At 43.1% G+C, this 22,563-nt stretch overlaps 1 protein-coding gene across 4 annotated transcripts in view; it reads right to left on the bottom strand.

Moving 5' to 3' along the window:
• The window catches only part of ARID1B (AT-rich interaction domain 1B), a 364,765-nt gene that overhangs the window by 63,735 nt on the left and 278,467 nt on the right, over positions 1–22,563 (bottom strand). For all 4 annotated transcript variants that reach the window (XM_024747857.1, XM_024747856.1, XM_024747858.1 and 1 more), the window contains 2 exons: positions 15,165–15,344; positions 951–1,278 (listed from right to left, as the gene is read on the bottom strand). In XM_024747857.1, the coding sequence (XP_024603625.1) occupies positions 951–1,278; positions 15,165–15,344 (508 nt within the window). The remainder of the gene's footprint in view (positions 1–950; positions 1,279–15,164; positions 15,345–22,563) is intronic.

Raw genomic sequence — 22,563 nt, 5'->3', positions numbered from 1 at the left:
AACACACACACACACACACACACACACACACACACACACACACACACACACACAAAAGCTCTTATTTCCCTTTGACAAACTCAGAATCTTCTCTCTTTTCTTCTGAAGATACCGTATGTTCACACATATCTGTCAGTGTCCTTTGTTTTAAAACATACCTTGACATATGTTAAACATAATTCAAACATTTTTACATGTGAGTCTTTTAAAACATATTCACTTTGCCTCCTAAATTTTTAATTCAGTTATTTTCATACAGGTCAAGTATTTACTTCAAGAATTAATTTTAAAATTCAGGATTAAAAACAAGTAAGTAGTAGAGGCTAGAGCCTTTGCTCTATCAACTTAAAGTTTCAGAAATATAATCCTTGTTTTATTAACCACCTTTTGGTTTGGACAGAGAGAGAGCTATGCCCAGAAAAATAAAATACAACATAAGAACGTGACGTAATAAATCTCACACATATACATTTAGACAAACACACACAATACACATATGTACACATACAAAGTTTCTATTTTAATAAAGACTTTTATGGTGAGGTTAAAAAAAAAAAGGGAGAAGTTCTTTTTGAATGTTTTAGATTTTAGCCAGTTTTTAGGCTCTAGACTTTCCCGCCTAAACCTCACTGTGTTAAGTGGAACCACAAAGACACTCGCCGTGCCACTGGCTCTAGGTTGCTTGGTGCAGTGACTATTCACAGCTGTTTCAAATAACCTCCCACAGCTGACTTGCCCACCAGTGATTCCTTCTTCCATGTCTCATACAACACGATCTATTGTTTACTTCTCTTGACCTTTAGGGTACAGGATATATTTAACACAAAAGGAATGGCCAAGCCAAGGGACCCTCTGCTGCTCTCCACCCCCGTGTGAGCCGGGGATGATGCAGCTCTGGGCTCCGCATGTGTGCACACATCCACACACAGACCGCCCGCCCGACGGCATACCTGCTTTGTGCCGAGCTCGCAGCGGCCTGCATCACTGCGGCAGCTGCCTCCTGTGCCTTACGGTTCACGGTTGGCATTGGTGGCCCCATTCCTGGCCCTCCCTGCTGAGACATGCCAGGAGAACTAGGGGTCATGCTGCTCATATTTCCAGGAAAGGGTCTGTTCTGCATCCCAGCTGATGGCATTCGTCCCAGGGGCATAGCACCACACGGCTGGCTTGGCCCTTGTCCATGCATCTGGCTGTTGGCATTGATGCCCATGCCGGGCCCTGGGCCGCTGTAGCTTGCACTGGGCACCCCACTATATGTTGGGGGTCTGGAGTAGTTACCTAAACAAAAATCAAACACAAATTAAAGCCTTTTACTTAATATTTGAACTTGTGAAAACATTCACTGGAAACACTTTGTGTCCAACAGTGTCATCAACACAGAACATTAGTCATTTTCCTCATTAACCCTTTCCCCTATTGGCGCTGATGAGGTTGGCAGTCAAAATACGCGCTCTCTGCACATTCCAAAGGCAAAGAGCCACACAGGACCACTGTAACACGGAGGGAGACCCAGGCTGATCACTGAAACCATCTGTGAATGGACACGGGATGCTAGCGCTGAGTGGTGCTTTGGCTCATCCAGCACCTCGTACTCTTACCAAAATTCAACTGAAATAAGCATTTCAGCCCCCAGTCCGCAGGTGAACACCAATCTGAGACTGCACCACTACATCGCGACCACACTGGACAGTTATGATAAAGCGCTCAGAAGGTGTAAGAAAACATGCACATGTGGTCAAAATCACCCTTCAAAACTCCACAGGAGGTGTCATGTGGAAATGCGACATTAATCCAGCACCGTTGGCTTTTCTCTGGTGTCTGGAAGACTTCTTTTGTTTGAGCACCAGATAAAGTGGCTGGTTTGCACTTGATGCCACGTCTCATGAAATAAGTTTCAAGCACTGGCATGGCACTCAGCCCAGCGAGATGGTGGCACTACGGGAAGCAGGCAGGGTCCCAGACTGAGATAAGCGTCCAGAGTCTCACCTCCCATCTCTGCTCACACGGGGCACGTGCTTACGGAGTAGAATGGCCTGGACTAGTGCAGTAGTTTTGTTTTCTCTCTCCTTCACACCTTTTCTTTGGACTGAGTGCACATGAACTACATTCAAGTAAATTGAAGGCATATATAATGCCACTTCAATAATAATAATTGCTGAACCATACTATGTGTGAGACATTGGGCTAAGTGCTTTGCATCCATGATTTCATTCTTTTCTCCAATAATTATATGAAATGTAGATACGACCATGACTCCACTTACAAATGAAGAAAGTCAACAGCTAGTAGGTTAGGATTCAAGCTCAAGCAGAATGATTATGGAACCCATGTAATTAACCAATAAAATATGCTGCCTCCCAATAAGTGACTGTTGAAACGAAATATATGCAAAAGGATAAGTGTCTGTAGAATATGGATTAGTGTTTCTCCACCTGTCCTTACTACTTTCTGGAAGAATCTCCTCATCTATATAACATAACTGTTCTAGGCACAGGGAATGTAAAGTTAAATACAATGCAATTCCTGTACTCGAGAAGCTCACAACCTAAGTGTGTGTGTGTGTGTGTGTGTGTGTGTGTGTGTGTAAGGTGGAGTAGCAGGGGTAAGATGAGAAAAAATACAAAAACAAAAAGATAACGCACTGTGAAAAGCGTAAGAGAAAGAAGAACAAGTCTGTGTCGGGTGGGGATACGGGGGGTTGTCCATGGTCGGGCGTTGAGTGAAAGGTTTTGAAAAACCACCTTGGGTCGCAACGCAGGCGTCTGTGTGGGGCAGGCTTTGGGATCTGGGAGAAGTGGGGCTGAGGGAAGACTCCCTATATATACTGACCATGTGACCTTATAGCTAAGTCGTTTTAATCTTTCTTTGTTTCATTCTCTTCTCTGTAAAACAGAGATAAGCCTCTTCCATATTGTCTACTTGAAGAGTTGCTGTTAGGATTAAATGACGTAACATGTAAAGTATCTCAAACGTTGAGTGCAAAAATGCTAGGGGGTTACTGTCGGATGGTGATTAAGGCAGAAGAGGGCAGAGGGAGCCTCTGCCTATGGAAGAGGCCGTGGACGACGGCACAGACAGCGAAGGGGCGAACTCAAGAGCAAGTCACTGCTGAGCTTCATGGGGCCGCGAGAAGGGGACAGAGGGAAGAGGCCCCCATATACCAGGCTTCCAAGCCCGGGACCTATTCTGAATGTGAGAAGGAGCTTCTCCAGGTTTTCCAGCAGAAATTGGGTTGGATTAGTAACAATAAAAGCCAGCAACTGATATTTACTGTGTGCTAAGCTCAGTTTCGAGTTCTTTGCATTACCTCCTTTAACGCTTACATCAAGCCTAAGAGGTCCCGGTCATTATCACCCTCACTTCAGGGAGGAGCCTGAGGTGCGGGATGTTGAGTGGCCTGTCCCAAGGCCACGTGGCTAAAATGCCTCAGAGCCACAGTCTGCACCCGGGCTGTCCACTAGCCACACCCCTGACTGGCCTCTCAAATACTTAAGGAAAACCACACTTACATCACATTATCATCACAGTCGTGAAAGCAGGTTTTCTCAAGTGCAGACCACCTACAAATCTGCAAGAAGCCCAGACTATTCAGCACTGACCGGTATTTGCTCTGTTAGGTGCCTCACGTGAGCTCTCTTACGTGGCTGTCTATGAAGTGTATTACTCACTGGAGACGGTGTGAAGGTCACTGTTCACACAGACCACGGGCTGGGCACACTTTCTGTAAAGGGCTGGAGACTAAATACTTTAGGTTTTGTGGGCTAGATGGTGTCTGTCAAAACTAAACTGCCGGACTTCCCTGGTGGCACAGTGGTTGAGAGTCCGCCTGCCGATGCAGGGGACACGGGTTCGTGCCCCGGTCCGGGAAGATCCCACATGCCGCGGAGCGGCTGGGCCCGTGAGCCATGGCCGCTGAGCCTGCGCGTCCGGAGCCTGTGCTCCGCAACGGGAGAGGCCGCAGCAGTGAGAGGCCCACGTACCGCAAAAAACCAACCAACAAAACAAAAGCTAAACTGCCACTGCAGCCCTGACGTGGCTGGAAGCAACACACACACAAATGGGAGCCCCTGCGTTACAAACACGAACGGCCGGCCAGAGTGGCCCTAATCTGCTGAGCCCCGCCACAGACAGGTCTTGGGACAAGCTTCTTAAGAAAATGCTCCAGCAACACAGAAAGTGACTTGTTACAGCCAGCAGCTACTTTCCCCTGAATATCCCTGGAAGCCAAAGAAAGGCTGGAGAGGAACAACCGAGCGAGGCACTGGCCGTCCGAGGAGGTGGAATGGATAGGAAAACAAAAGGGAAGGGAAGGAAGGGACAGGAGAGGTTCAACATACATCACCTCAGGTGCCTCCGAATTGCATCGTGAGTTAGTCTTTTATGCCAGCACCTCAAATTTAAACTGCCTTTGCATGAAGATACTCTGCCTTTGCAGATGTAATCAAACTGATACTGTTTTCAAGTAAAAGGTGACCGTTCACTGTTTATCAAAGTTCTTTATAAAAAGTTCGGAGGTTGCTCTGAATCTCCCGTCCCACGGGACCACACAGAAGGTCCCCGTCGGTTTTCCCATCACACTGTCTCCGCGGAAAGGGCCCCTTATGCTCATCCTGGTTGGGAGGGACGCAGAACAATGGGCAGGATGCTGTGTCCTGCCTCTTCCCACGCCTTCTCAGAGCACAGTCCTCGAAACTCTTCTCTGCAGCAGGTTGGAGACTCCCCCCCCACCACCACCCATCCCACTGACCTCACAGCCCTTCACTTCCAGATTATCTGATAACATCAGTGAGATCCAGCGGTGCCTTTCTGGCTCTTGCTTTTATTAAAAAGAAACAAACTCATTTACACTTTGAACACAAATGATGTCAATTCACATATTCTTGCTATTGCTCTGCGGCTAGTTTCCACCCCCCTCAACACCTGATAAGCGACTCATTTGGTAAGAAACTTTATTCAGTGAAAACATACGTACCCTTTGCTTTTGAAGGAAATGAAATGACACCTTCATCTTGTCTTACAAAACAAGCATTCACCTGGTTGTTGCAGACTATGCCCACAGTGCATATGAGAGTAAGGTCCCTGATTCTGTGGAATTCTGCTTAGAGTTGAAGTAGAATGCCGTTCATACTTGGAACAGAGAAACACTGTCACTCTGGGTTCCTGCACCTTGGGTTTAACTGGCAGTCAGGGGCTGTATTTTAATGAACACAAAGAGACAACTGAGATGTTCAGTAACCCTCTACTTGACTTCTAGCTTTTTCATTCATTTTATGCACTAAGAAGACAAGAGCTGGGCTTCAATCGCTTTGCTCAATTCAGCAGCTGGTCTTCACTGCACAGCAGGAAGCATTCTGTAATCGGGTGGAGTATGCGTCAGAGCACAACCACCATGCACACCCATACACGCACGCGTGCACTTGTCCTTAGAAAGGCCCATTGAGTGCTGGGCCCCCAATCTTATTTTTCCTCAATCAGTTAGGCTGATTTCACGAACTGGCACTCAAAAGCACATGTCAAGGGAATATGTTCTAATTATAGAGGCCTCTATTTGGTAGAAGAAATACAAAGTCCCCTTTTCTTCTCCTTGAAACTTTCAAGACTTTCCTCATTAAACTCACATGCCTGGATAAAAATGGTTTCTAAAGGCTTTAAATGGCTTAAGAGGCAGCAACGGATAAAGCGTAGGCTCTAGAAACTGGGTTTGAATACTGGTCTGACACTTCCTAGGGGCATGACCTTGGACGAGTTACTTAACCTCTCAGAACATCAGTTTTGCCAGGTAAAGTAACAAGAATAACAGGGAATAGGTAGAAAGGGACTAGCTCAGTGCCAAGCATAGAACTACCTAAAAAATGATAGCTATCACCATGATCATCAACAATAATACGATTATTATCAATAAGCATGAATATGATTTTTTCTCCGTCATCTTTTGAAAACGTGTGGAAGGAGTGAAAAATGATTCACACATCCCCCCACTTTGCCTACTCGATAACATATCTTTCTCCCCAAAATAAACAAAAACCAAATATGGAAGCCAAGCAAAATATGAGAGGAAAAGCCAGGAATGAGAAGCGCAATCTTATTTCCATGTTTCTCTAATAGATTAGTAATTTGTTGGCACTAGCTCTGACAGAAAGCAGATGGTTCCAGCATTAAGCACAATGAAGGCTACAGATGCTGGGCCAGCCCACCTCAGCTGGACGGGTCTTGCAGCCAAGTACGAGAGCCCACAGTTTTCAAGTGGGTTCATCTTGGCACACCAGCTTTGGAAAATTGGTCACCAAATGAATTCAGATTTCAACCCACCAGGAGTGGTATTCAAGCACCAGACAGAGGAAGCCGGAGATAGACTCTATTCAAGTCACCAGCATTATTTTAGAGGATCACAAATAATTCTGTACCTGACTCTAAATTTTCAGATTTGCTAGTTACAATGAATATTCCAAGCTTACTGCTTTTATTGAATCATTAAATGCTTCCGTTTATTTTACTTCTCAGTTTCAACCATACAACAATTACTTATGAACAACTACTACACGCAAAGTCCTGTATTATTCCCCTTTGCTGTGGAGGGTAAAAGGGGGCACAAATCATAGAATAGACAGCTGACCCTGAGCGGGAAAAAAAATAAATGGACAATTAGCTATATACTATGATACACATATTTGTGAATTAGGGCTAAATTTGACCAGTAATCATCACTTCACATAGCCATCTACTATATAATATTAAGTCATGTGTATTGAGGTAGGATTTATATGCATTAGCAACCATATGTGCCCTATAACCACCAGCACAGTTGAGACAGGGGATATTTCTATCATGACAAAAAGCTGCCATTTTGTGGTCAATCTCATCCCCACCCCTGGCAACCGCTGATCTGATTTCTCTTCCTACAGTTTTGCCTTCCCCAGGATGTCACATAAATAGAGTCACAGCGTACTGTGTCTGGCTCCTTCCACTCAGCACCATGCTCTCCAAATTCATCCATAATGCTGTACATCCTCAGTAGTCTGTTCCCTTTCGTTGCTGAGTAGTATTCTATTCTGTGAACGTTCGGGCTGTTTCCAGTGTCTGGCAATCACGAATAAAGCTGTTGACATTTGCACACAGGTCTCTGAGTGGATATATGTTTCATCTCTCTTGGTAAACTCTAGGGATGAGAGCGCTAGGTTGTATGATAAGTGCGTTTTTAACTTTGTCAGAAAATCCACTACAATACAGATGAGAGTTCTAATTGCTCTACCGTACATCCTGGATGTTGCCAATTTTTTAAAAATATGAGCCATTCCAGTAGGTGTGTAGCGGATACTGTTGTGGCTTTACTTTTCATTCCTCTAATGACAAATGATTTTGAGAGTATTTTTCATGGATGTAAGATCCTTGCTGTGCAAAAAAAAGTTACATTTAAAAAACCTTCTTCCCACGCTACCTTTCTCTCAGAATGATCTCACAGTGCTGTACTTTCAGCCACTGCTTTAGGAGAGAAACTGACTGAGTAAAGAAGACCACAAAGGCAGATTCAAAATGAAAGTGAACTTACCCCAAGTTGCGTTAAATCCTACTATTTGTGGGAATAGCGATAATTTATCTTTTGAACTGATATATGACACCATATTTTTCTTAGGTCAACATGCATTTAAAAAAGTCTTCAAAATGTAAAAATATTACATAAAGCTTGTAAAAGAGGAGAAAAGACCTATTACCTTACAGTATGACTTCAGTAGTTTGGGTAGTTTTTTGGGTAGTTTTGGTAGTTTTCTTCCCACATATGTTACTTTTGGTGTTTTTTCCCATATATGTTACAAAGTTTAACTCCTTTAAAAATTTAATTATACAGTGATGCAAGCACAATATAGAAAATATAAAAGCACAGAGAAAAACAGACAACCATGGGCTTCCCTGGTGGCACAGTGGTTGGGAGTCTGCCTGTCGATGCAGGGGACACGGGTTCGTGCCCCGGTCCGGGAAGATCCCACATGCCACGGAGCGGCTGGGCCCGTGAGCCATGGCCGCTGAGCCTGCGCGTCGGAGCCTGTGCTCCACAACGGGAGAGGCCACAACAGTGAGAGGACCGCATACCGCAAAACAAACAAACAAACAAACAAAACAGACAACCATGATCCTTAGCGCCATCTCCCAAAGATAATTCTTAAGCATTGAGTAGTCAACCCAATACCCATCAACCATCAACGCAGGGTCAAGAAGGTATACCAGTGTCTCTGGAACACTCTGTCTTCATCCATTTAGGAAACAGTTCTTAAGAGCCTCTAATATGCCAGCTCTGTGCTAACAGATGGGGATTCAGCAATGAGCAAAGGCAAAGAGCTTACATTCTGGTGGCAGGAGACAGGCTAATAAACAAATCTAGAGCATGTCGTGTGGTGTCAAGCGCTCTGAAGGAGAACAAAGCAGGGAGAACTTACACAGAGTGGAGAGGGCAGGTCCCTGAGCCAGTGACAGAGGAGAGCCACGCGGGGAAGGGAGCTGTGTGCGTGCTGGCTGCCTCTGTGTAGAAGCGCATCTTTGGAGAAACCACCGCAGCCAAGGCTGACGTCACACACAGGCTTGGGGGACATATGGTAAGTCCGATGCCACTATCTAACTTCAGAGCAGTGAGTCTTGAGAGCACAGGCCCTCAAGGAGCAGGGGCATAAATGTCTGCGTGTGTGTGGCCTTCAGAAAGGCCACACACACGCAGACATTTCACACACAATGCTCAGTTTCCCCTTCTGCAAAAAGGGCGTGATACGAGATTCTCTATCTCGTGTGATTGCTGTGAGGAAAAAAATATTAACAGTAACTATTGCTGGACACTGACAATGGTTAGAATCTGTCAAGGAATAGAAAGAAACTGTTCCAATATTAATGTAAGATAACTTTTCAATCAGTGAAATTCTTTTTATTATATATTGCATCATATGCCTGATTTTACTTTCAAGATGCACAGATATTAAATTTATTTCTCAAAGTATAAGAAAAAGTAAGTAAAAAATGTAAAATTGTAAAAATGTAAAATTGTATTATCTTAATTCAATAGCCAAATTTGGCATAAAACAGTAAAATCCCTACGGTAAGGAACGAAGGATTCTCAGTCACTGTCGTCACAGGTGCCTGAGCACCTGCGTCCTCCCTAGGCTCAGAGCCGCTGTGCCCTGCGCACACCCACAGACTGCATGGGAACGGCGCCCCCTGGAGGGAGAGCTCTCATCTGCTTCACCTGACGGCGGGTGCAGGAAGCCTTCTGAAAGGATCCGTGGTACCAACAAACCGGTCATTTCTTTTCAAAGAAACCTTTGAAAAAAATGGCAGAGCTGTGAGCCTCAGGAAAAGGCACCTTGCTAAGATGTAAAGTAAAGCTGCACGTCCACATCCTGCGTTTCTACACTGCCATCCACAATTGTCGTGATCCAGGCCTGTGGTACAAGTCCACCGGATGACCACGCCCCGCGAGGTGCTTAGTCATTCAGTGAGGGGAGGGGATGCTGGCACTCTGTGTGCTGTTGATTTCAATAAGCAACGTAAAATAATTAGCTTCACACTAGTCAAAATCAGTGTTGCTTTATGTTTTTTCTTTTTCTTTCTTAAAGTTGATTGGTACTTTGTTTTCCTTACTTCTTCCCTAATTCCCAGGTTTTGATAAAATCACAATGATTATCAGTCTGCTAAGAAAAATTCATGCTTAAACCTTTTAACTTGAAGGCTAAATTTGAGCATCAAAAGAACATGGCATTAACCACCTTCTGCTGTAAAATGATCTACTACAATCTGTTTTTGCTACTGTGGGCAAGATAAAGATTTAGAATTTTTTAACAAAGCCGTATAGAATATGGATTTAATACTTTTGTCTAGCAATGTCCATTGAACCATAAAATAAAGGTAACAGGAAGCAGTGAACATATCAAGTATATTACAAACTGTTTTAAGGAAAAAAAAAAAATGAGTGAAACCAAACCAGCCTTTGGAAAAAGCCAAAGAACAAGATCTCCAGTTTGCAGCACTGTCCGGGGAGAAAACATGAATCCACGTGGCAGACACATCTCACTTCTGTAGCAGAGAGGCTGAATCTAGTTTAATTTGAGAGTAAGAGCAGAGACTGAAGTCTTGGGTCATGGTGACACCAAGGTTGCCATGGGGCCTGTAAGGCACTCTCCAAGCAGCCAGTGGGCTGCCAGCTGGTAACATTTATATGTTGCTCCTCTGAACTGGAACAGCTGTAAGACTGTTAATGCACGATTCACCATTTTGGAACTGCATTCATTTCAACTAGGTATCGTCTGAAGTCTGCCTTTGCTGAATCTGTGAGAAACATTTTAATGAATGAAGGAGAAGGAAGAGTTCCGATGGCATCTTATTTATTTTAGAGCAAAACACGTTAAACCCTTCTGAAAAGCCTCTCTGACCAAGTAATTTAGGAATAAAACGTGCTTCAGACTCACCTACTCAGAAGTTCCCTGCTTCCTAAGACACACTATACAAATTAAGGCATAAAACCAAGGCTGAGTCAGTGTACAACGTGTGTGGCTGTAAGGGGTGGCCCAGACACTAACATACAAGGGAGTGATAGGTGGAGGGGAATCTAGGCTCAGAATCCCCATTAGTTGCCCAAGGTAATCCTCCTAATTCCTTGCAAAACTAAGGCTAGACCCTCACTTTTTGCAATTAGTGACAAACATGCCAAAAATACTTGTGGACAGTCTGTGACAGACACTGTTCTAGAGAACACACGAACAAGACAGTGTCTGTCCTTAGGAAATAGAAAGGCTGTGAAGATGAAATTGATTTCCGCTCCCTTTTTCCCATACAAAGGCATTTATTAATAATTAACATGTCAATTACATAATTGCTTTCTATTTATTAGAGCAAGTCTCTATGGCCCTTTCTACTGCAAACTGTTTGTAAGGGTAGTTACTTTACACGTGCCTGCTTGAAGGTAGGAAAGTACTATTTCATCAAGTATACTGCAATTAAACACTTTTACACATTTAGATTGGCTTCATCCCATTAGGGTATTTTGATATTTGTCCGAAACTGACTGGGTGTTTCCTGTTACCGGCGCTCAAGGTCGCCTTTTGTATGGGAGGGGGCATCGCAGTCTCGATGATGGCCTAGCAGCTGTTGGGAGACCGTCGAGGAGCCAACGCACTTCGGGGCGAGGAAAGCCGCCGCTCTTCGGCGCATCCTTTCCGGAGGTGCTTTGGGGCCTCGGGGATTCCGTGGGTGCCGAGAGGGCCGGCCGGGTGGCCGAGTCGCGGGTAGAAAATGCCGGCGGCGGCGCCTTTGTCACCCAGCCCGGCGGAGGAGCTCAAAATAGCAGCGTCGAGAAAACGCGGTGCAGGGAGAAACGCGAGCCGAAGGGGGAAGCCCCGTTAGTACGTTTAATAATTCAGATTTTACAGTATCATATACACTTCTAAAAATTTCTTTTTAATAGTTATGTTTTCCCTTAATCTCTAGTATTTCTGATGTATTTCCACGCCTGCATTCCCCAAATGTTCCTTTGCTCCTTGAAGGCCAGTGGTTTGCCTTTCGCCTCCTTCTCTCTCGGCTCACTGAAGGAGTACATCTCAGGCCTGGGAAGCGATGCACCAGTGGCTCTGTGAGTGGCCTCTGAAGTCTCCCTCCGTGTGAACCCTGGCTCTGCCCTTAATAGCTGTGGGACTGTGCGTAAATTACTTAACCTGCTCCTTTGCAAAATGGGATAACGTCAAGGGCTTCCTGTTAATTAATAAAAATGGGAAAGTATGTCTGAATTTGAATCCTGGCGTCCCACCGTGTGCCCGGGGCAAAGGTGTGTATGTGGTGCACGCCTCAGTCTCTTGCTCTGTCAAGTGGAGTAATAACAGTACCTATAACACAGCATGTTGTGAGGATTAAATGGGTTAATATATGAAAAACACCGAGATCAGGACCCAGTAGCGTTTAATAAACGTTGCTGGTTGTTACTAATACTTTTGAAGAAGCTGCTCCTGACAGCAAAAAGGTTATAGCAAAAAGAGACTGTAAACTATTTTCCCCTGAGATCTCTTAAAAACGAAACCAGCCCAGAAGAAAGCCATCTAGTTAGTACCAGACATAGAAGATGTGGACTGATGACCCTGTGGGTCGCTGCACAAGCCATTCTTTCCAGACATCAAAACGTGTAACGCGAAGATGTAAGCTGAATATTTTACTAATAATTTGAGTAGTTAATTAAGAGAGAGAGAGAAAAAGTACTTCATTCGGGTCTCTGTTTAAAATGATCAACCAAGAGAAATGTAAAGGTAAGAACATTTACTGAACTGAGTGATACAGGTCACAAGCGTAATTTCCTGCCATTCAGTGTTTGCCGAGGAGAGGATAATGCAAGGAGGAACGCAAACAATTCTGATCTGCACACAGAGCACTGGGACACTGACTGGCAGCCCACAGCACTGGGAGCCAGTCGAGGAACCCAGGAGGGGACACGCCTCAAGGTGGAATGTGCTAGAATGTGCTAGAGATGCCTCTCGGAAGGAGAACATTGCCGAGAGCACAGATGTGCAGGCACTTTTTTTCAAAGTTAGAAAGTGCTGTGTATGGAAATTATCAGCCTTATTTTCAATTATCTCTAATGTCAACCTAAACTCAGCATTTACGCCTTAAAAAAAAACCCCAAACAAAAACCTTCTTGTCTACATAACCAAAATGTTACGCAGTGGATCCAGTGGGCCGTGTTAACATAAAAGGCCTTGGAGTTGAAGCAAAATTTAGACTCAGAATATGAGAAGTAGAAGCAACTTCCAAGGTAACACCGTCTAATTTTCCCATTTTCTATAGGAAAAGTAAATCCCAGAGAGTAAGCAACTTTCCAAGGGCACACAAGTTTGGGTGAGAACCCTCACAGGTGCAGTTTTCCTAAATCAAGAATCTTGGGACTTCCCTGGTGGTCCGTCCTCTGGTTAAGAATCCACCTCCCTAAAGCAGGGGCGGTGGGTTCGATCCCTGGTTGGGGAACTAAGATCCCACGTGCCGCGGGGCAACTAAGCCAGCACGCTGCAACTACTGAGCCCGTGCTCTAGAGCCCACACGCCACAACTAGAGAGAAGCCTGTGCGGTGCAACGAAGAGCCCGTGCGCGCCACAACACAGGTCCTGTGTGCTGCAACTAAGACCCAACGCAGCCAAATAAATTAGAAAAGAAGAATCTTCACATTCAACGATTCCAAAAAACGGAGGTGTTTTTTTTTTTCAGAAAATAAATCCATTCTATAGAAATTACCTTTTGTGTTATTACCTAACTCCTAAAGCATAAGTGTTTTCACAGCCGTTCACAAAAGACTCATCAGATAGTCCAAGGCTCCACTTTCCCCTTATTTGAGAGCAGCAGAGGACGAGACTTCAAGAGTGAATTATTTAAGAGTAGAGAAACCAGTTTTGAAGATTACAGGAAGCCCTAGTGAGTGGTAGTGGTTAAATCCCAGGCCTCCAGCCACCCCTAATTCTGAGGATAAGGTCCTGACCTCCAGGATTCTCCAGTTACATTCTGAACAAAAGTCCATATTTTCTGTGCGTATCACAACTTATCAACTGCCTTTCCAACCTTCACTGAAGTTTTCTTCCTTTCCTGATAGCCGAAGGCCCCCCAGTTTTGAAGGTGCAGCGGGCAAGTAGGCGCTTTCACAGCTGAGTGACACGTCCTGCCTTAGCTCCGCAACAAACTACCACATGTCACAACTACCCATGGCTGATGGGGAACCGGGAAGACACTGTCAACTGGGACCTTAAATTCCTAGAGCTTACTGGAATTCACAACACGGAACTCCATTTATGACACGGTGTGAAGGGAATCAAGCAAAACCCACGTCTGTATCCACTCCGACTACGTGCACATGGACAGAGGCAGGAAGGGGCCATGGAAAAATTTTGTTTTGGGTGTTTTAATATCACTTTCCCGACAACGGAAATAGCTGGAATGTAAAATGACAGAGCAGCATAGGGCAAGGCGATGGTGCTGCACTGATAGTATTGAAGGTGTTTAAAATCCTCCCGAAAGAGATCTTCAGAAAACAGGACTTTTCAAACCGTGAAGCAAGGAACGCTTTTCTGAGAAACACCTGGTAAGAAGCCGAGAAGGTGCCTGGCCTCCTCAAAGAATCGTCCGGCCTGCCAGGCACTTATTTGATGGCCGGAGAAGCTCAAAGGTCCTCAACGCAGCACGTTTTCCAGACGGACAGAAAAGCTCTCAGAAATATTAAGGCTTTATTAAGTCAGGGGATCCGACTTCGTTGTGGAGGTAGCGAACATTTTACTACAGTTTCCTACCGGGCATTGTCTTCACTCAGAATATTCCGGTATTTTCAGAAAGGAGGAAGCTCTGGGAATTGTGCCAGGTTAGCTCATTCTCTCTAAATTATCCATTAATGTCTAATTTAAAGAAACAAAATATAAAGAAGGTGCTAATTTCAAATGCCTTACTGCCAAAAGTGACTTAGGAAAAAAAAAAATATATATATCAGGTTAAAAACCCTGATAAAAGGATTCTGCATGTGTAAGACAAAACAGACGCCAATGTCCAGGAAGGCAGAATGAAAATGGTGTATTTGGGGCAAGTTCCACTTATTTTTCTACTCTTTCCTTTTTGAAAGACATGTCCGTTTCAGGCTTTGTCCTGCCTTCTAAGAGTAAAACTGGTAATGACTGTGAAAATCAGAACCATTATTTACCTGATAGAGCACTTTGGAGACAGATTAGATGAAGAGAGATGAGAGATTTCATCTGGAGACACATGAAATCCTTCTGAGTAGTGAGAATATTGTTACAAACATAATTACAGAGAGGGAGGGGACAAAGTTAGAATACAACATGATGAAACCTAGGTTTTAAATCAGCAACTTTTTGAGGACAAGCATTTAGAGCTACGCTGCAGAAACAGGCTTTACTCCTTCATTATTAACAGCACACGTATGAAGGGCACTTACCGCAGTGTCTGATGCATGAATGCTTAATGAATAGTTGCTATAATTATTCTTCCCATCACTACGGGCAACTGAAGGACTGTGGGTTTGCATTAACCTCACAAATCTGTCAGGTAACAAATAACTGGATCTTAAGAGATGTTTATAATGTTAAGGTCTTGAAGGACTAACATATTAACAAAATTTCTACAACCTACTGCAGTGCATTTTGGAGAAACTTTTTTACCTTGTGGTCCATACTGGCTCATCTGTGGACCGTAAGTCCCACTTGAGTTACTCTGCTGAAAGCTACTGATTCCAGGATGCATCTGGCCTCCAGGAGAAGGATGAGGCGACATGGATGGTCCTGTCTGTTGAGGTCCATATTGAGACATCTGAGGGTTTCTTTGTGTGCCTGCCATAAAACCTAAGTGAGAAATAAATGGAAATATATAAATGCAGGTGACAAAAGTGAACATGGAATTGTGTCAAAGGTAGATGGGAGAAGACTGGTGCTGTGGGATTCCCCTAAAGAACACCTAAAGGCATCTCAAACCCAGTGTGGAGGACGTGAGAGGGCCCAGGGGGCTTACCCTAGTCCTCACTCTGAGCTCTCACTAGAGTTCCTGGGAACCCAATGGACTGTGGACATGAACTAGGGAAGAGGAGAAGAGGGTGAACAGGCCAATAACCTTGACCTCTCCTAACCTCCATTCTTGCCTGGCGGGACATGCGCACGCCCCTCAGAGCCTCGGCTCACTCCCCGATCTCTGGGCCACGTGTCCCCGCTCACTCAAACATCCCACCCCTCTCTCAAGCCCAGGCCAGCACCCAGCTCTCCCCTGCGCATAACCGTTTTTCTTCCCTCTGATCTCCTGGGGCCACAATTGTTCACCGTGACTCCTATAGTCCTGCCGACTTACCACCTGATTCATACTACCCCCCTCAGGGGGAACTGCACACAAGTGGAGGGTCTGAAGTGTCCTCTGCTTTCCAAACAGACCCTGACTTCCTTCCAGTGTGCCACCCACGATTCCTTCCTCCCGCCCTGATGTCCTACGGTGTGATGGATGCATTGGCACGTCTGTTGCCTCTACTTCCGAAATGTATCTTGGGTCACTCCTCTTCTCCATTTCCTCATCTACAAAAGCCAAGCCGCCCAGCTACCATCTTCTCTCCCACAACCAGACATGGTCATGGTCTGGCTCACCCCTCTCAGCCCTGCCCCGTTTTTGTGCCTTTTGGTTCACTTTCACAAAGCCGCCAGAATGACTTTTCAGGAATAAAAAAGGAAATCAGAGAGCGTATCTTCTCTGTATAACCATCCTGCCACCAGGCTTCTCATTAGACCTGGAACAAAATGCCCCCATCTGACTACGGTCTGTGGGCTCCTTTGTGGTCTGGGGTTGCCTTTCTCACTTTAACCCCACTTCCTACAGTTTTCTCTCCACCTCAGTACCCTGAAGTCCACTAACCTTCTCATGCTTCAGATAACATCAAGCTCTTTCCCTTGATAGAGCCTACTCTCTCCCGTTGCCTCTTCCGAGAGCGTCCTACTGCCGGCTCCTTCCTGTCCTCCAGGTCCACCTTCCCTGACTGCCCTGGCGGCGCCACCCTTTCTCCTCACGTGCTTTTCATAACATGTGATCATCTTACTTTATTTCTGACTCACTTAAACTCTCTCCTCCCCACTAAAACATAAGCCCCATGAAGGCAAGGATCACGTATGTGCTCTCTGCTGCATTCTCAGTGCCCAGCAGGGCGTCTGGCACGTAGTAGGTATCAAAAACTGTGTGCTGAAAGAATGAGTATTAAACTCCTCCCGTACTCAGAGTGCTGAGCACAGCACAGTAGGTGCTTAGCAGGTAGCTGGACAAATGGATAAAGAAAATACCCCTCTCAGTTGTGCAGGACTTTTTATAAAGTCAAGGTACATCGCCATCATCAGTAGTTCAGCCAAACATAAGCAAGTACATAGAATGAACTGTGAATACGCATTTAGACAAAGAATACCCCAAATCAAGACAGATATCTAAGAAAAAGATAAATCATCAAACCAGAAAACTAACAAAGGGCAGTTTGAAAAAAAACCTCCCAGAACCCAGGAGTTCGAGTTGCTGAGAGTTCACGGGTGTCAGCTGAAGGCTTTAGTACAGGGTGAGTGCAGAGAGGGGGCAGGTTTCCACCTACTCCAGAGGAGAACTGAGAACTGTGGCTTGAGAAAGTCTCCTGAGGCAGCCGGAGGGGAAGATGATGCCCGCCTCCAAGGTCAGGTTAAACTTAGGGGGTTAAACAGAGTAGGGCATTTACAAAGGCCATGGTTTACATTTCAGTAAGAAAAAGAAGAGATCTTCTAACACTGCTTCTGTCTAAAGAGATAGACATAAAATACAAGTAAGTAGAGCTCTTCCTTATTATCCTATTTCATTTATTTATAAAGATAAAGTCATGTGAAATTGGGCTCAATTGGCGGCTCCCAGATATAAATCATCATAGAAAATGTTTGCTTTTTCAAATCTGAAAACAAACAGAAATCAGAGTGCTAAAATTACTATAAATGATTGCATCTTAAGATGTAACATGAAATATTTATCTAAGCCTGACTATAAAATTCTCAAGAGTTTCATATAGAGTCCTGTTTAATAAAAAAAAGTGTTTAAATTCCATACAGATTGTATACGTTTTTCTTCCTTTCTTTCTTTCGGGAATGGCTGCTTTCTTCTTCATTAGTTAAGGAAAATAATACATGTCCGTTTTTTAGCATTAAATTTCACTTCAACCGAGAAAGTGTCCACGCTGAAGGATTTAGAACTGCTGGTAACACAGCACATCCTTAAGTTACTGCTGCCTCTTGAACACTTACTATTAACTTAAGGTTTGTTCAAATGACTTCTAAGAAGAATTCTTATCTGGGCAAGTTATTTATTTCTGACTCTTTATTCAATCCTTAAAAATATGTATATATATGCCACGATCCACTTGAACTGTCTCACCCATCACTGGAATTTTGCAGAAAATCAAGTTTGTCAAAAGGCTCATAAAGAGGTAGAATGTTAAAGCTAACCCAAATGGAACGCGTAGCAACATCAAATTCCAACAACAAGGTTCTGTGGAGTATGGAATCCACCTCCTTCCACAGAAATTAAAATTGGAAAGCCACTTTTTTCTCTGTATGCTTTTGCAATGGCACCACTTACAAGAGGTTTCTGAAACCTTGTTTTATATTTTTGGTGAGACTCATCCCTTCCATGTATTCCCCAAGACAATGAAAGGAGGTGACATAATTTCACTGACTCTTTTCTGAACTACAAGCATCGAAAGGCAGTCAACTGGGAACAGAAGGCCTACATTATAGCTTTGTTTGTGTCGCTAGCTCAGAATCTGGTAGAGTAGACAGAGAGGTAAATAAATATACTGTAGTGTGTGAACTGATCAAAACTAGCTCTGTGACCTTAGGTGAATCATAATTTATCTGAGGCTCAGTTTCCTCACCTTCAAATGCAGGTGAGGTTGCTGCAAGAACAACTGAGACCGCACACGAAGATGTTCTATAATCTGAAATGTATACACAAAAGGAAGACAGTATGGTGATAACTTTCTGGTTTATAAACTGCCACGAGTATCTTTTAACTCCTGAATACCCCACGTATTCAGGTATAGTTTCCAACTAGCAACGAACAAGCTGGTTTTTATTTCTACATTTTTTTTTTTTATTTAAATATGTGGGATCCACAGTACTCCAGTACTTGTGTAACTGTCTACAAATTCCAAAAGCTTAAAAAAAATATACCCCATCTCCTACCACTGAGTTCCCCTGGTCAAAGACAAATGGTTTTTTAATGTAACCTTTCAGGGATATTTTATAATTGGATTGTGTTAGATTGTGTATTCCTTTTATCATGAGTAAGGCTGAACATTTTGTTTTACAGCAGTTTTGACTCCTTTTCTACAACTATTTATATCATTTGCCCATTTTTCTGTTGGCCCCTCTACGTCTTGACTAGGGGAGCATTTCATCTTGCAGATTCAGCTGTTATTACCAAACAGCTGTACAGTTCACCAAAACTCTTGCACCTGCAATCCTATGAAAATCTGGTCCTTCAGTGTGATTAACACTGGCAAAGGCCATACACAGTCTTAGCAGGAAAGCCATATGATCTGACTTGCATTCTCAAAAGCTAATTCTGCCATAATATGCAGCAAGAAGAAAGGACTGAAGGAGAGTAAGGCTAAAAGTTAGGAGACCAGTTAGGAGGTAGGTGAAGTGATACATAATATATAATCACAATGAAATGCCAGCAATAATCCTACTAAAAAGGCTTCTGTTATGGATATAACCATATTTTTAAGAGGTTATTGAATATCATCATCGTCTAAACAAACTAATGAAAAATTAGAAGACAGAAGTTAATGAAAAAAGAAGTATTTCTACTTTTCATCCTAAAGATAGAGACCTACATGTGTGTTCTTTGTTTCCTCATCTATATAATAGGGACAACTGTATCTACCTCATAGGGTTGCTGCGGGGATTAAATGAGATGATACACGTAAAAAAATTTATAGTAGTGCCCGGCACACAGTGAACTTTCACTAATCACTAGCTATTACTATCATTATATATTCAAAAAAGGAAAGCAAGAGAGGCAGCATGCTGTGACAGCAAGGGAACTGACTAGGATGTCAGTCGTGGGCCTTCCACATTTGCCGTGCAGAATGCAGCAATTAACCTAGCCTCTTGGCCCTCAGTTTCCTTGCCTGTTAAATGGTGAGAGGGAAGACATACGATATTTGTAGCGGCACTTCTATCTCTAGTTCTCTATGATTCTGGCTTAAACTTTTTTTGTGTGAAAAATCTAATTCAGGTCTAAAATTTGCATGTATATTTATTTGTGGGATATTCTTCATTTTGTTTTATTTTAACCTTAATTTTGAATGAAATAAACGCTAAACTGTTTCCAAATATCAAGGTTCAAACAATAATTTTCTATTTATGGTGACATATTTGATTGTATTTTGCTTCCTTCAGAAAGTTATTATAAAATGGCAGCTTGTAACACCGTTTATGAACAGAAAAACTGACAGCTGAGAGAATGAAGCTGTTTTTTTCTTTTTCTTAAAGTTGTGAAATTTTTCTAGTTATAAACCATCTGAGTTTAGAAAACCTAACTATCTAGTAAGGAAAATTTAGAAAGTATAAAGTGAATTTCCCATATATTATAAAAGTATGTTGAATTTCTAGATGTATTATGGAGTTATATGCCCTAGGTAAATAATCTAACATGGAAAATTCAAACTTTGGAAAAAAGTACTAATTTAGATAATTATTATTTACATTATATAAAAGAACTTACTGAAAAAAAATCTTAGAAACTATATGAAAATGATTTGTACACTTCATCCATAAAATAAATGCATAGAAGGCTTATATAAATGGATTTACTATTTTTGAGTCCTTCATTACATGTGTATGCAATCACGAACACTTGTACAACCAAACTCCAGATGAAGAGGCGCAAGCTCTATTCTGAGAGAGAAGGTAATGTAGTAATAGGACACACACACACACACACACACACACACACACACACACACACACGCACACACCATCTGTTTGAAATCACATGTGGGTTAGAGGCTGCCTCCACCATCCACTGTGTGGACTCACGGGTTCTCTTGTATGAAACAGTGAATGCACTTCCTGTCCTGGCTTCCAAGATCATTCTGAGAGTCAAGTAAGAAAAATGTATGTGACTGTGCTTTTCTAAACTGAAAAACACCATGAAAATGCTATACAAAGGCATTACTATTGCCTTTTTAGTGATGCTACAAGCTCTTCATTCACTGTGTGAGTTCTGATCTAAGCTATCATACTGGTAACTCAATCCACAATAATGATACACAAATCTATCAGCATGCCCTAATTTTACTCTGGCATTCATGGAGCTGTGGTAAGAATAAGAGAGCATTAAAAAAAAAAAAGTAAAAGATATGATCCTTGTCCTTGAAGAATTACCATTTAGTTGAGTAGAAAATAAAACCTGGGGACTTCCCTGGTAGTCCAGTGGTTAAGACTTCGCCTTCTAATGCAAGGGGTGCAGGTTCGATCCCTGGTTGAGAAGCTAAGATCCCACATGCCTCGTGGCCAAAAAACCAAAATATAAAACAGAAGCAATATTGTAACAAATTCAATAAAGACTTAAAAAAATGGTCCACATCAAAAAACAAAAATCTTAAAAAAAAAAAAAGAGAAAGAAAGAAAAGAAAACCTATCAACAGGGAAAAACGATAAACTAAAGTCACAGAGCAACCGAACGAGATTCCAGGCAGCATCCTCGGTGCTGAGGATGTAAACCATGAGCAAAACAGTGTCTGCCCTCGTGGACCTCACATCCTAGTGGCAGAGACAGCCATCTAATAAACAACTAAAAGTTAAGTATGAGTATAAAAAAACAGAAGTACAGGAACTCTGAGGGTATAAGAGGAGGACCCAACTTAGACTAGGGACAGTGAAGTTTCCCCAAAGAAGTCCTATTTAAGCCGAGACCTTAGCTGAAGTTAGGATGCAGGTAAGTCAAACTAGATCCAAATAAGACTAAGACTATGTCTGACTGGTGAAGTGGATGCCACAACGTGTATTCTTGGAAGCCAAAGTTCCTGCCTTCAGCTGAATCCTAGTGGTCACTGGGCAGGCACCCTTTTGTTTGGTCAGGTCTTGTGAATGGTTAGTTTAGCATTTACAATCCCTTTCTTGAAGGCTTCCCCTAATTCTGCTGCTAAATGTAAAGAAACCACAGGAAAAGGCAGCATCACCCCTCTACAACGGCCTGCCCTCTCACCTACGGACACTGACATCCATGTCCCGTCTTTATGGACTTTCCTACTTTCAGAAGGAAATCTCTTCCTTGCATCCAAGGCAGGGCCTCCGCTTTATGCTCTGAATTCCGACCTTTCTCATCTCTCCAGGGATGTTCAACAGTGTCTGTTCAAAAAAACTAGTCAATGACTCTTGATTGTTTAACAGAATGAAGCCAAACTTATCAGCCCAGCAATCAAGTCTCTTCAAAACGTGACCTGACCTATTTCCCCATCATGGCTACACGGTCATCATGGCGACCCCACTCTGATTCGATCACTCCCACTTTTACCTCCCTGCAGGCACCAGGTTGCTTTCGACCTGTAAATATTCACACATTCACTCACTTAACAATTATTTATTGACTATCTCTCATGTTCCTGGTAATGGGCTATTCACTGATCTAAGAACAATAGTTGACATTTAATGAGCAGATATTATGTGCTAATGGCTTTGTTCATTAATTACTTGTCCTTTTAAACTTCAAAACAACTATGAAGACACTGAGGCTCACAGAGGTTAATTCGCTGAAACCACTTTCAAACTTTTTTTTTAACCACAATCCATAGTAAAGAAATATATCGTATACCATGATTCAATGTGTGTATGCGAGCATGCACGTGTTTATATATTCACATTCAGTATTCACACACACACTGTACTCGTCACGAAACAATTTCTACCCCGATTATGTGCAATGTTCTCTGATATTCTATGTATTTTCTTCACTGAAAAAACGCACGACTGAGCGGCGCAGTTTGGGAACAGAATGCTAGATTGTGTCCTCTACCGA

This window comes from Neophocaena asiaeorientalis, unplaced genomic scaffold, assembly GCF_003031525.2.
Source record: "Neophocaena asiaeorientalis asiaeorientalis breed wild unplaced genomic scaffold, Neophocaena_asiaeorientalis_V1.1 scaffold123, whole genome shotgun sequence".
Lineage (NCBI taxonomy): Eukaryota > Metazoa > Chordata > Mammalia > Artiodactyla > Phocoenidae > Neophocaena > Neophocaena asiaeorientalis.
Note: the sequence above shows the minus strand (reverse complement) of the source record. Positions and strands in the feature narration are given on the sequence as shown.